Here is a 13,403-nt window from a genome sequence, read left to right on the forward strand (position 1 = left end):
TGAACCAAGTTAATATACCACTTATTAAAAGAAAAAAAAAACAACACGATTTCAGTGCCCAGCGCAAAGATATTCAGTGCAGCATTATTTGACAATAAAAATATGGAACCAGCCAGACATTAACATGGGCCAGTGCTTAATAAACTTTACAACATTTATATAACAGATGTTAAAAGAATGATATAGTTTTATATATCTTTCTATGTACTAATAGTCAAGATATATTAAACAGAAAAAGCAAGCTGCAAGACAATACTTTGGAAACAAAAAAAACAAAGATATATGTCAGTACATACATACAAGCCAGGAAGAATATATGAAAAACCTAAAAGTATTTTCTAGGAAGGGAGAAATAAGGGAATTTGTAATTACTTATTATGTCTGCAAAAGCCATGTTAATCAAATGAAGTTTAAAAAAAGGATAAAATATATTTTCCAGTACCTGTTAATACTAGAACAAAATAGGTTTTCCTGCAGTTTTTTCTTGTACGTAAGAAGTAAAACGCTTTAGAAACTTTGGATATTCTCGCTTTGCCACTGCCCTTAACACTGAGGCTGGTGCCCATCCTCCAGGGTTTACTGTGAGACAAAGGAAAATGCAAACTGTTAAGGTAACTCCCCAAACACGCGTAAAGCACTCATTTTGTTCTTCTGCTTTAAAAAAATATTCCTCACATTGAAACAGCACCTCTTAAAAAGTCTTGACCACTCAGTCCTTAGTACTGTACTAACCACTAGATAAGAACAAGATAACAAATTAGAAAGCATTTATTACTGTTCTAAAATATTCTTGGTTTCCTGAACTATTTGCAAATATTAGTACAGCAGCACTTCAGCTTACTAAAGGCAGATTTATTCATTAAACTCTATTATAATCAAATAGTAACTTGTTCAGGCATAATTGTCTCTGTAAACATACCAGCAATGATGGTTCTGTAAAAAGAAGGTTTGAACATTTGATTAGAGGAACTCTAGTTTACTGCAGGTAGGAAATGGGTGGAGTGAGGAACCATTTAAAGTGATGAACAGGGTTGTCCAGCACTAGGCCAGTGTGAAATAAATACATCACTGAGGCTGCTGCTGCTAAGTTGCTTTAGTCGTGTCCGACTCTTTGTGACTAGCAGCTACTACAGGACAAGGGAACAAAAATTTAGAAAACTAAAAAGTCTGCTAATAAGAAAAAGAACTATTCACCTGAAACTAGCATAATATTTTATATCAGCTATTATTTTACAAAAACCCAAAATTATAAAGTAAAAAAGAAGAAACAATTTCCAGTAATCTAACAACCAAGCAACAAGTCAGTATTAGCATTTCTTTTTAACTTTTCATATGTACTTATTTTCTTCTTTTAAAATTTACTGAAATGGTATTTTATATGCTTTTTCTCACCCCACTTAACTTTAAGTTATAAACATTTTTCTAAGTCACTAAATGGTCTTTGAAAATTTGGGAAAAAAGAAGTGTTTATTTCTTTTCTCACTGTTGCTTATATTCCTAATTACACAAATATTCTATAAGACATGTATCTAATAAAATGGTTCTTAAAACTGTACATGTAATAGTGATCTAAAGATGAAGTTTACAAATGTACCTTTCCAGTCCCAGCTTCAGAAATTCTGATACAGTAGTTATTCAGACATGGATATTTTGAAAGAGTCCCAATAATTTTGATATATATATATCTCCAAATTAAAAATTACTAAATCTAATGGATAAAAACTAAAATGACATTTGTAAATGGTATTTGTCCAAACTGTCAGTTATCATGTAGATCATAATAAAAACATCCATATGACCAAACACCAAAAACAAAATACATACCATTGGCCACGTATGTAATCTTGCATAGAATGTTGTCCCTGCTAATCTCCTGGTTTCCCTCTGGGGGGCTCACCAAGGTCTGACAAATCATAGCAATATTTATTTTGGCACGGACACATCGATTGTTTAGCTGCCAAAAGACAAAATAACACCACCAGTGTAGTAGATATCCAGTATTTTGTAACCTCTTCTGGTCTAATTCTATATTAAGTTAACCAAAACTATAACTTATCATCTCCAACAAAATCTTATATGCACCAATAAAGGACACATGCCAATGTCTGAATGCTGGGAGATAGCAACCATGGGGTGTGGGGTTGAATTTTCTTGAATGGATTAAAGGTTGCGTTGTCACAAAGCTAGAAAAAAATGTGTATGAAAAATGATAATAGTCTTGCATTGAATATAAATAATACTCCAAGCATGTGAAGATGTGATCATTTGTGATGTTACTTGTTAAAGAAAAAAGTATATATATGAATGCATCTTTTGAAGTATTGGAAAGGAAAGTAGTACTCTATATTCTTTATCATACCACTTTTTGTAAGTACTGAATATACTCCTGTTCATTTCTCTATGTTATGTTTTATAGCCTTAAGAAGTGTTTCAAACACTTCTGGATGTATAAAGTAAGAGTAAATGCCCTCCATGGTGCGATGCTGTATTACACATAAAACTGTGTGCATACATTAAACTGTCTCTTAAAAAAGAAAAAAGAGATGCCAAGCTGATTTGACATCAGCAATGTTTTCCCTCCTCATCAGTAGTAAACGCAGCTAAAACGAGATAGAAACCACAGAGGCTCTGCCTGCAGTTGATCCTGGCTTGAGGCAACTGTGAGAAGTAGCCTAGTGACCCATCCAGCTGCATCATCAACCCTCAAGAGGACAGCAAAACAGTCCTGCTGGGATGTCCATGGCACGACTGTTGCTCTCAGATAACACTACTAGCTGTACTCTTCCAAGAAGCCAACTTTAATAAACAAAAATTTAAGAAGCATTATCAAATCTTTATGCGTGGTGTGTGCTGATCACTTCTGCCCTGTGCTGTGTTGGGTATTTAACTTTATATTGCACAATTATAACACGTTTATACACTGTACTTACAGGAGCACTGCTGTGATCTACAGAAAAATTACAAACTATCCAAGTCTCCGGGTCATTTTCATTCAAAGCTGATATCTTTCGAATGGCAGAAAGATATAAGACATCCCGCTGAGAAGCTGGCCACACTCTCTGTGGAAGAAGTACAAATCTTTTCAAAGTCTGAACTCCGTTTTTGGTTTTCTTTTTGGCTGCACCACCCACTCCAGTTTTCTTGGGCTTCCCTGCTGGTTCAGCTGGTAAAGAATCTGCCTGCAATGTGGGAAACCTGGGTTGGATCCCTGGGTTGGGAAGACCCCCTGAAGAAGGGAAAGCCCACCCACTCCAGTATTCTGGCTTGGTGAATTCCATGGACTGTATAGTCCATGGGGACGCAGAGAGTCGGCCACGACTAAGTGCCTTTCACTTTCACACAGCATGCATCATAGTTCATCAATGAGGGATCGCACCTGCACCCCCTTCAGTGGAAGCGCGGAGTTTTAACCACTGGACTTGTCAAGGGAAGTCCTAAAAACTTGAACTACTTTTTATTTACATTTAATATGGAACTAACAAAGAAACAAATGTTAAGACTAATAAAATGTTTTAGTATAAGGTAATATCTGTCAGATTTTAAATGGAAAGCACCCACCAAAGGATTTGATTATGAAAACTGAGTTAATGGCTTTGCAGAATACACCAAAAGAATAACATTCTGCTATTTATAGTTCTCTTTAAATTTGGTAACATATGTAACATAAAATGCTATAGTTTTTAAGTGTACAATTGACTGGCCTTAAAATTTTTGGGGGCTCCAAAATCACTGCGGATGCTGATTGCAGCCATGAAATTAAAAGACGCTTACTCCTTGGAAGGAAAGTTATGACCAACCTTGATAATATATTAAAAAGCAGAGACATTACTTTGCCAACAAAGGTCTGTCTAGTGAAGGCTATGGTTTTTCCCGTGGTCATGTATGGATGTGAGAGTTGGACTGTGAAGAAGGCTGATCGCCGAAAAATTGATGCTTTTGAACTGTGGTGTTGGAGAAGACAATCTTGAGAGTCCCTTGTACCGCAAGGAGATCCAACCAGTCCATTCTAAGGGAGATCAATCCTGGGTGTTCATTGGAGGGACTGGTGCTGAAGCTGAAACTGCAATACTTTGGCCACCTCATGCGACGAGTTGACTCACTGGAAAAGACTCTGATGCTGGGAAAGGTTGGGGGCAGACCGAGAATGAGATGGCTGGATGGCATCACCAACTCTGTGGACATGGGTTTGAGTGAGCTCCGGGAGTTGGTGATGGACAGGGAGGCCTAGCGTGCTGTGATTCATGGGGTTGCGGAGAGTCGGACGACTGAGCGACTGAACTGAACTGAACTGAATTATTTTTACAATGTTACGAAAACACCACCACTTGTTCTAAATGTGTTGTCACTCCCAACAGAAAGTCTGTACCCATTAAGCAATGGCTCCCCATCAGCCCCTCCCACAGCCAAGAGACCATTTTTAAGTATAGTACTATGCCTCTGTTTCAACTGTTCAGAGCAAAGAAGATGCTCGACTGATATCAAAATCATTCCAACTTCACGGTATGCAAAGAAAAACATACTGTTGAAATGACAAGGAACCTAGGTCTCTGTAAACTGGACTACATACTTTTAACTGAGAGAAAATATGCACAGTCTTTCCTGATTGCTGAATTTAATACAGTCAACAACTTAGTGTCAGTACAACCCAAATCATTTGCAAAGGGAAATGGTTCATCTTTTAAAGACACAAAATTTCATGAAGTTTATGACAGTAGTGCTGGGCAAATGTATGTGATGCCATTAAACAAATGAAAATGTGGCCATATAAGAACTAATGAATGCAAGTAAGGATGATGATAAGTCAGAAATGTAAAGAGAATGACTTAAGTATCAAGAGATGAGTAGCACTCTTTAAGACTGTATTATGAAAGAAGCCAAATTTAGGGAGAAAGAATTCTATTATTACTGGATAAGTGAAAGTCACTCAGTCGTATCCGACTCTTTGTGACCCCATGGACTATACAGTCCATAGAACTCTCCAGGCCGGAACACTGGAGTAGATGGCCTTTCCCTTCTTCAGGGGGTCTTCCCAACTCAGGGATCAAACCCAAGTCTCCTGCATTGCAGGTGGATTCTTTACCAGCTGAGCCACAAGGGGAAGCCCAAGAATAATGGAGTGGGTAGCCTATCTCTTCTCCAGAGGATCTTCCTGACCCAGGAATTGAACCAGGGTCTCTCCTACATTAAAGGCAGATTCTTTCTTATCCATTCCTCTGCAGATGGACATCTAGGTTGCTTCCATGTCCTGGCTATGGGACTCTGTGTGAGAGGGTGAAGGTGGGATGATTGGGGAGAATGGCATTGTAGCATGTATATTCATATGTGAAATGAATCACCAGTCCAGGTTCGACGCATGATACAGGATGCTTGGGGCTGGTGCACGAGGATGACCTGGAAAGAGGATATGGGGAAGAGGGAGGTGGGAGGGGGGGTTCAAGAAAGGGAACACATGTACACCCGGGGCAGATTCGTGTCAATGTATGGAAAACCAACCAATATATTAACGTAAGGTAATTTGCCTGCAATAAAATAAATTAAAAAAAAAAAAAAGAAACTAAAAAAAAAAATAAATAAAGGCAGATTCTTTACCAGCTAAGCTACCAGGGAAACCCTATTATTACTGGATTTTGTTGAAAAAATTATGCCAGGACAATTCATTTATTCAACTAACTACAATTGTAAGGTAAATTCTGTTATATATAAAATACATTACTTTAATAATCTTTCATTTTAGGTTTCCAGAAATAATCCTAATATGACCTATATATTCCTCCCCTCCATCTACTATTTAACAAGCAAATAATTTCTGCAGGCCATTTTCCAGGATCAGTTATCTTTAGAAAATAAGAGCCTTCTGATTCTAAATGACTGGTCATTTATTTTCACTGCAAATTACAGAGCAACTAATATTTTAAAGTCGATAAATTTCAGACTCTACTTTAAACCTCCTAAATCAATAAGTTAAAACAGAATCTTCATTGTTATGCCTTTCTTGAGTAGCTGTCATGTAAATGAAGCCTAAGTCAGAGTCTTTAAATATTACATGCCTCAGATAACAAGACTAGCTCAAGAAATACATAACAAAACTGGAAATATTATCAAATACTCAACTCAATTAAAAATTATTTTAAAAAGAAAAATGAAGTACTTACTGAATCATCATGTTTCTTATATAACATATAAAATTGCTTTTGGTGGATCTCGCCAAAATTTTAATTTATTATTATTTATTCAACATAATACTTGGCAATATTAAGAATGGAAATAGAGCAGAATAAGAGAAATATTCTCTAATTTAAATATTTAGATTAACAGAGGAAGAAATTAGTGAAAGGAAACCAATTTAAATGACAATGTTTCTTTGTGTTCTGGGGCATGACCAACAACCTCTCAATAGCTGATGCTCAGCAATTTTTCCCTGATGTCAGATAATCTATTTAGATCATGTTCACTTTTGAGTCTTAACACAGACTAATAATATAGTTTCCATTCTCCTATTACTGTCGCAGGAAACCGATTCATATTTGGTCACTCATTTATTTCCTCTAGAGACTAGATATTAGAAAGACATTTAAACAGATTTCAGTACTTTCTTCTCCAGACTTACTATGTATCTTCATCAAACATAATGTTTTGGATATTTTTCAGGTTTGTATTTGCACCCATTTCTGCTTTAAACTAGAAACGTTTAAATAATCTGATTTACTTTTCGAATACATGAAATTCGTGATTAATAAAGTCTTTTAATCTTTTTGTGCAACTTAATTTCCCACCAAAGTTTACTTTAGAGAATATTTTATATGTCTCTGTTCAAACTACACTGGAATCCTTTTGGGATTAAAAGATATTTACCTTGTGCGTTTGATAAATGATGATTGCATTATCAGCTAATGTTTCCACCACATGAAAGTTTTCTATAGTTGCTGCAATGAAGAGAAAATGTTGGTAGTCAAAAAAACGTATTACCGTTTCCTAGTACGTGACTAATTCACTTACACTATGAATGGACATTATAGTAAAATGAACAGGATCTTGCTCTACCGAGGCTACATCCACCTGGAAGGGAGTTTATATTTATTTAGTATTAGGGGTTATAGATGGTAGCAATGAGATCTAATCACCAAGAAACCTCATTTTCTTTGGCCCAGTATCCAGCTCCCACTGCAAGAAAGCAATTCTAATCATGGTTTCATTACTAGGGCACAAATTATTCCCTAACACCATGACCCCTTCCCTCTCTATCATCCTTAATTTATTGAAGCTGAATAAGCTGTTCACCTAAGTTTAGGTGACAATGTTTGTAAGCCTGAGGAGAACACACTCCCCTCCACTGACACCATTCCCCCCACAGCCCCCCCTCTTAATCTACAATTTATCACACAAACAGAAAAAACAGAAAAAAAAGATGATAAAATAGAAACCTTTTATTTTAGCCTTGGCTTTTCCACTAACTAGTTCTGTGGTCTTTAACATGTCACTTAGGCTATCTGAATTTTACTTTATTACCTACCTATCACACAGGACTGTAGTGGATTAAATGCTGTAATTCACTGAGAAGCATTTTGTACAAGTATTATCAGTCCTCTGTATGACTCTCCAGATAGTTTCTATAACTATCTGTGGAGTTTTTATGACTTTGTAAACTATAGCTCAGATGGAAAAAACCAGGCTAGATTTGGTATTTGATTTAAAATTAAAAACTGTATCAAAATATATTAATGGCAGCTTACTTTCCCAATCATTGCGAACATCAACATTCCAGAAGTAATTGCAGACCTCGTGTCCTGTAACACCTTTAACTGCATGGGTAGCTTTCAAAGGATCCAGAACAATCCCATTTTCTTCTACTTCTCTTCTATATACCTAGAGGATATATTTTAAAACATGTCTGAAAAACACTTACGGAACATAAATATTCTGCCAAAAGAAAAATTAAAATTTCAAATTATTAACAAAGACAATATATAAAAATATTTAAAACTACAATTTCAAAGTATGCATGTGTAATGAGTGAGAGCTACAAATACATCAATTTAAATTAGATTATTTACTGAACATTCTCAAAGACCACTCATCATGGCTAAGAAGGCCAAATACAGCTGGTTAGAACATTATCTCCTTAGGGATAATATGGCAGCTCTGTTCACTGCTGTATCCCCAGCATCTAGAACAGTATCTGAAACACAGAAGGCACTCAATTATTTGTTGAACCAATGATGGAATGCTGAAATTGCATAAAGATCAATAATATCTTGCTTTTAAATACTGAGGTTGCACGCCTTAAGATCTATCTTGCTTTAAATACTGAGACTGTATACATAAACTCCTGAACAAAATTATTTACTTCAAAATTATAGAGGATTTGGTACTTTAGGCAGCTATGTAGTAAGTTCTTTTGAAAAACAAACAGGTTATCAGAGGAAACCAGCTCTCAATTTATGGAGTGCCTACGGGGCCGGACACTGTTAGGCATTTCACCTAATTTCTCTTTTACAATCTCTCTCTCCAAAGTACCTTTCCTTATATATTTATTTATGTTATTGGGACTTATATTTTTCCAGTAACCAAAACTGGAAACTCTAGACTTTTTATTTCCTCCCTTACATTTCACATAGCTTTTAAGCTTATCAGTAATCTTCTATAAGACATCCAAAACTTGACTTTTCTACTACTGTATATCTTTTTTAGGGATGTTTTCATCACCTCGTACCTGAATCTCCTAAGTGGTTTTTCTGGGTCTCTAGTTTCATATCCCTATGAGCCTAGTCCTTCTAAAATGTCACTCTATGTACAATGGCTAGCTCACTGCTACAGACAATAACACATTCTGTTCAGTGGGTTGTTTTATACACCCCATAAACCAGCCCCAATGACTCTCTCTCTCAAGTTGTAGGAGCACTTTTTCTCTACCACTCACTTTAGGTGAAGGACCTCCACCTAGACAGTGACTCCTGGCTTCTCTTCACCCTTTCACTTCCCACTCCTTGTGGGGAAACAGGGACACCTGAATGGTGAACACAGAAGGAGGGTCAGGCAGGCTTGGCTGAACCCCTTCTCCTGTGGGCAGGATGTATGCTGGTCTGCTTCTGGGGCATGCTCTTGTGAGGGAAGGCCTGTGATTACCTAGTTATGTCAGAAACATTATGTTTCATTCTGGGGTAACATATTAGTAAGACCTCATGACAGCTGGTCTTTATGTTCTCTAATCAGACTGTCAGAATTATAACTAACATACTGGTCTCTCATTTGCTTATCTCCTCTGATTTCTTTATTTGTTTCCTGTTCAGGAGGAGAGTAAATTCCAACATCTAATACTGTATCTCACTTGTGAGAATAATTCTGGTCTAAAATCTGTACAAAACTCCTGAATATAAATGCCTTCACCTCACCTTTGTGATAATCTTATTTCCATTTCTAGTCATAGTCCTTGATGTAAAATAATGTCTCAAATCTGAGATCTCTTTCAATTTTTCTCCACTATTCACCTGTTCTTTTCATTCATTATTATCTGGTAGAGCTAAATAATTGTATCTTTTAAATGTCAATATCCTCCTTCCAACCAAAGTTTCAGCTTGGAGGGAGTCTTATTAAATATCTCTTTGTCTTTAGCTCTGTGCCTTGGGCATGAATTAATCCAAAATTCAATGATACCGTTGTTGGTTTTCAACTGAATACTCAATCTCTTGTCCTTTGCTCTTACTCTCTTACGCTTAGGGATATGAGCAAGATTAGCTAATCAATGTCCAAAAAAAAGAAGCAGTGAGAGAAAGAACAAGAACTTAGGTACAGACCAGAGGGAAAAAAGTTAACACCTGGGCACAACATTCAGTATATTTAAAGAGAGAGAAATATCCAGAGAGTCATTAGCTAATTGTGACCTGTTCATATCAAAACCCATTTTCTCCATGGCCAAGGTAAAACAGAAAATCCTGTGTACAGATTTATACTATGATCATAAAAAATTATGTAAAAGCTAATCCAGGAAAGCAAAGAGACATTTTATTTCTCAGTATTTAGAGCTTCTTCCATCATATGTAATAGTTTACTTAAAAGAAATAATACAGCATGACTGCAATGAGCTGTATTTAGCCTGCAGGGAATTACCTTCATCTCTCCTTCTTCTACAACCAACTGCCAGTTAGCATCCCCACCTACATCCTGCAATGAATAGGTCATGTGGTTCTGAACCATCTCTTCAACCTTAAAAAGAAAAACAGAACCGTAAGAATCCACGTCCAATCATCTCTAAAACAGAAAGGTATTCAGTTATTTCAGTTCAGAAATGATGTTTTTAGAAAGCTAAGCAACCAAATGCACAAAGGTTAGTAGGTTTTATACAGTGTTGAAGAGTTTTAGTCCACATTCCAGATATCATATCCAGGTTAATGACAGGAAGGACAGATGTGGGGAAAGACAGTATTTTACTCTACATAACACTGGTCTAATGTGCATCAAGTGACCAAAATATGTGTTTTCTGGAAAAAAGAACTACTCCTTCCTTTCCTACAATATGTATTCTTACAGAGATAATGTCTTAAAGCATAAAATCATGGAGCATTAAGCATAAAAGGGGCACAAAGAGACCATCCAGTCCAGTGTTTCTGTAGTTAAATACTACAGAGATATTAGAAAGCTTGTTGTGTCAAGATTTCGCTAAGAAAATTTTTATTTTACTCAACTCTTTTATCATGAATATAAGCCAACTTAAAAAATAACCAACCTCTCCATATATCTGATTCCATTTCATTATTCTACATTCTTTCTAAATTTCTAACTAAATTTTTTTTTACTAAATTTAAATTGCAACCTCTGCTTTTAACTATCAAATTATCCTGACACGTCTTTTATAAATAGAGTCGAATAGTTCTTACTCCCAGAATCCTAAATCAGATTCATCAGTAAGATCTCATTTAAGTGTTCTCTGGAAACCCTCCTAGTATGAAACATGTTTATAAACAGAAATGAAGTGATAAACAGATTGTCTCTGAAGGAAATGGCACCTTTTCCATCTACACAGACAGTTTCTAAGTCCTATTTTCTTAACTTTTACTCATAATTTTGTTTTATAGAATATTAAAAGAAAGCAGAAAAGAATTGAAAAATATGTATATTATGCTTCAATTTAAGATTTATTCCTAAGTTTAACAACTTATTTTACATAAAGTCTATTACATTCATTAGGGAAACGTAAGAACCAGGTTTACATATATTATGAATTAAATACATTAATGATTTGGGGGCAGAGCTCTTAAAATTAGTCACTTTGAAGATATCATTTTTCTGCATATAAGGATGTTATCAATACGTTATTGTGATGTGTACACCAAGTTTCCTGGATTTCAGAAGGCATTTTTGGTTTCATAATTACTGAAAGTAGTTATGACTAAAAGTGTCTCTTTAATTGGCAATGATCATCAGAAAAGTTTTTGGTAATAGTGTGTAGGCTGAAATTCTACAATCTATGTTTGTACTAAATAAATGTTACACAGTAACTTATTTCTTTATCCATAATCTTTATTGTGAAGAGTGTTGAGTTAGAGAACTGGAAGAAATTTTAAAACATGACTACAAGTCCATCTATAATTTTATAAAGCCTTAATTAGAAAACATAACTTCAAAGGCTGACTGGGAATAAAACCTTTGTGTCTCTAAAATTCTGAAATCTGCTTTGAGAGGTTCAGGATGACTAATGTAGAATTCCAAGTTACAAATACTACATACTAAAGGCATCTTAATAGAGGAAGAACAAAGCAAGTCCCAGTTAGCATGCACAAATAGAGCCTCCACAGCAGCCTAGCCTAAGGCATTAGTCTGTGGGCACACCACGACTGGGAGATTATTTTTAATCACTTTTAGATTTCAAGATCTTAGAAATCTTTAGATCTGGATATGTACATACGTTTTCGGCAGGATACTAGGAGTTAAGAACACCTGTATTTATTATGAGATTAGAGGTAGAAAGAAATATTTCTCCCAAAGAGGCCTTACTTTAAATGGATTATTTGTGAAAGAAGAACATTAAGGATTTTATTCTGCTAAAAAACAGAGAGTTCTGTTTAAAAGAACTTTAGTGCCATTTAGCTCTTTTGTTGAAAAAATATGCAGGTAATTGTGTTTCTATTTGGGAGAGTATTCTTAAATTAGTTATTTCAAATGTCTGAAAAATGAGAAGCTGTTTTTGATTTGTGTTTTGATGCAAAAGAAACCAGATTCCACAAATATAAACTAATAGGAGGTAACGTAAGTTTGAAACAGTGTACGGTAAACGCATTTAACTTGTCTTGCTAGACAGATGAAGCAACAGAATTCCTATTATAGCAACCACTGCATCTATAGAAAAGTTTTCAGTCTTATGTCCTCATTTACTTAAGAGGGCTTGAAAACACCCAGCAGAGAAACAAACAAGATGGATTCACTACTGTGCTCCTATGAAATTAACAAATCACTATATTAGCCATGTCTTCAGAGTCTTCGCCAAGGCATTTTTACCCAGTATGGTACACTCCTTGAAGTAATAATATTAAGGTTACGAAGGAGGAGGACACAGTAAAATCACTGTGATGGATTTTACCTTAAAACATGTGGTAGCAATGTTGCTACAGGGGCAATGGCGTGGGCCTTTGTGGCCACGCTCCTATTTCAGATACAAAGGTGCTCCATTTACTGCTTCCAGTTACGACTCTATCAAAAATAAGTGTAACGCTAAGGACCATTCATTGGATGACATGAATAAATTCATTTGCCCAAATTTCTACCTTATCAGGCTTAAAATCTGATATACTAGAAAATAATGTTACTAGAAGTATCTATCACTTAAAAACAAGAAGGGTGAATTTTAGCCTAAGCATAATTTCAGGAATCGTGTCCTTGGTTTTTTGCACCTTGAGTTGAAAATGGTAAGCTGACATAAACAGCATCTTCATAGCAAATGAACTATGAAAAGACTGGAGATAAAACACATTTGGAGGTGATGGCACTCCAATTCTTACCTTTTCTTTCACTTCATATTTCAGTCACTCAGAATGCCATTTTAGAAGGCTAGATCTAAAGAAAATTGTCCTTTGATGGCACAACAAAAGTATAATGAACAAAAGTCTCAGAAGGGCTCAAACAGAGTTTGAACCTCTTTTTCTTATCCATGTGAAAGGAATACAACTATGCTTATTGTTATAGGGTCATAATGGATCTGCTGGACACAATAATTTATTAATAACAAATTAATAGCATACTGTTAACCCAAAAGAAAAATGGTCAAGGATATGAATAGTCAATTCACTGAAAAACGCAAACAGTCAAGGAGCAAAAATAACACTTTTAGTCTATCACATTGGCAAATATTAACTAAATCATAATATTCAGTGTCAGGAGAGCAAAAGAAAACTGACCCAGGAGTGTGGCTGGTT

At 35.6% G+C, this 13,403-nt stretch overlaps 1 protein-coding gene across 3 annotated transcripts in view; it reads right to left on the bottom strand.

Annotated features, from left to right (window-relative positions):
* Positions 1-13,403, bottom strand: part of CERT1 (ceramide transporter 1) — a 134,892-nt gene that overhangs the window by 4,868 nt on the left and 116,621 nt on the right. For all 3 annotated transcript variants that reach the window (XM_088839877.1, XM_055436302.2, XM_055436301.2), the window contains 6 exons: positions 10,105-10,200; positions 7,731-7,863; positions 6,853-6,923; positions 2,931-3,059; positions 1,825-1,954; positions 443-579 (listed from right to left, as the gene is read on the bottom strand). In XM_088839877.1, coding sequence (XP_088696003.1) covers positions 452-579; positions 1,825-1,954; positions 2,931-3,059; positions 6,853-6,923; positions 7,731-7,863; positions 10,105-10,200 — 687 coding nt within the window. In that variant the 3' untranslated portion in view covers positions 443-451. The remainder of the gene's footprint in view (positions 1-442; positions 580-1,824; positions 1,955-2,930; positions 3,060-6,852; positions 6,924-7,730; positions 7,864-10,104; positions 10,201-13,403) is intronic.

Source organism: Moschus berezovskii, chromosome 9, assembly GCF_049115385.1.
Source record: "Moschus berezovskii isolate FMDL1 chromosome 9, NW_MosBer_1.0, whole genome shotgun sequence".
NCBI lineage: Eukaryota > Metazoa > Chordata > Mammalia > Artiodactyla > Moschidae > Moschus > Moschus berezovskii.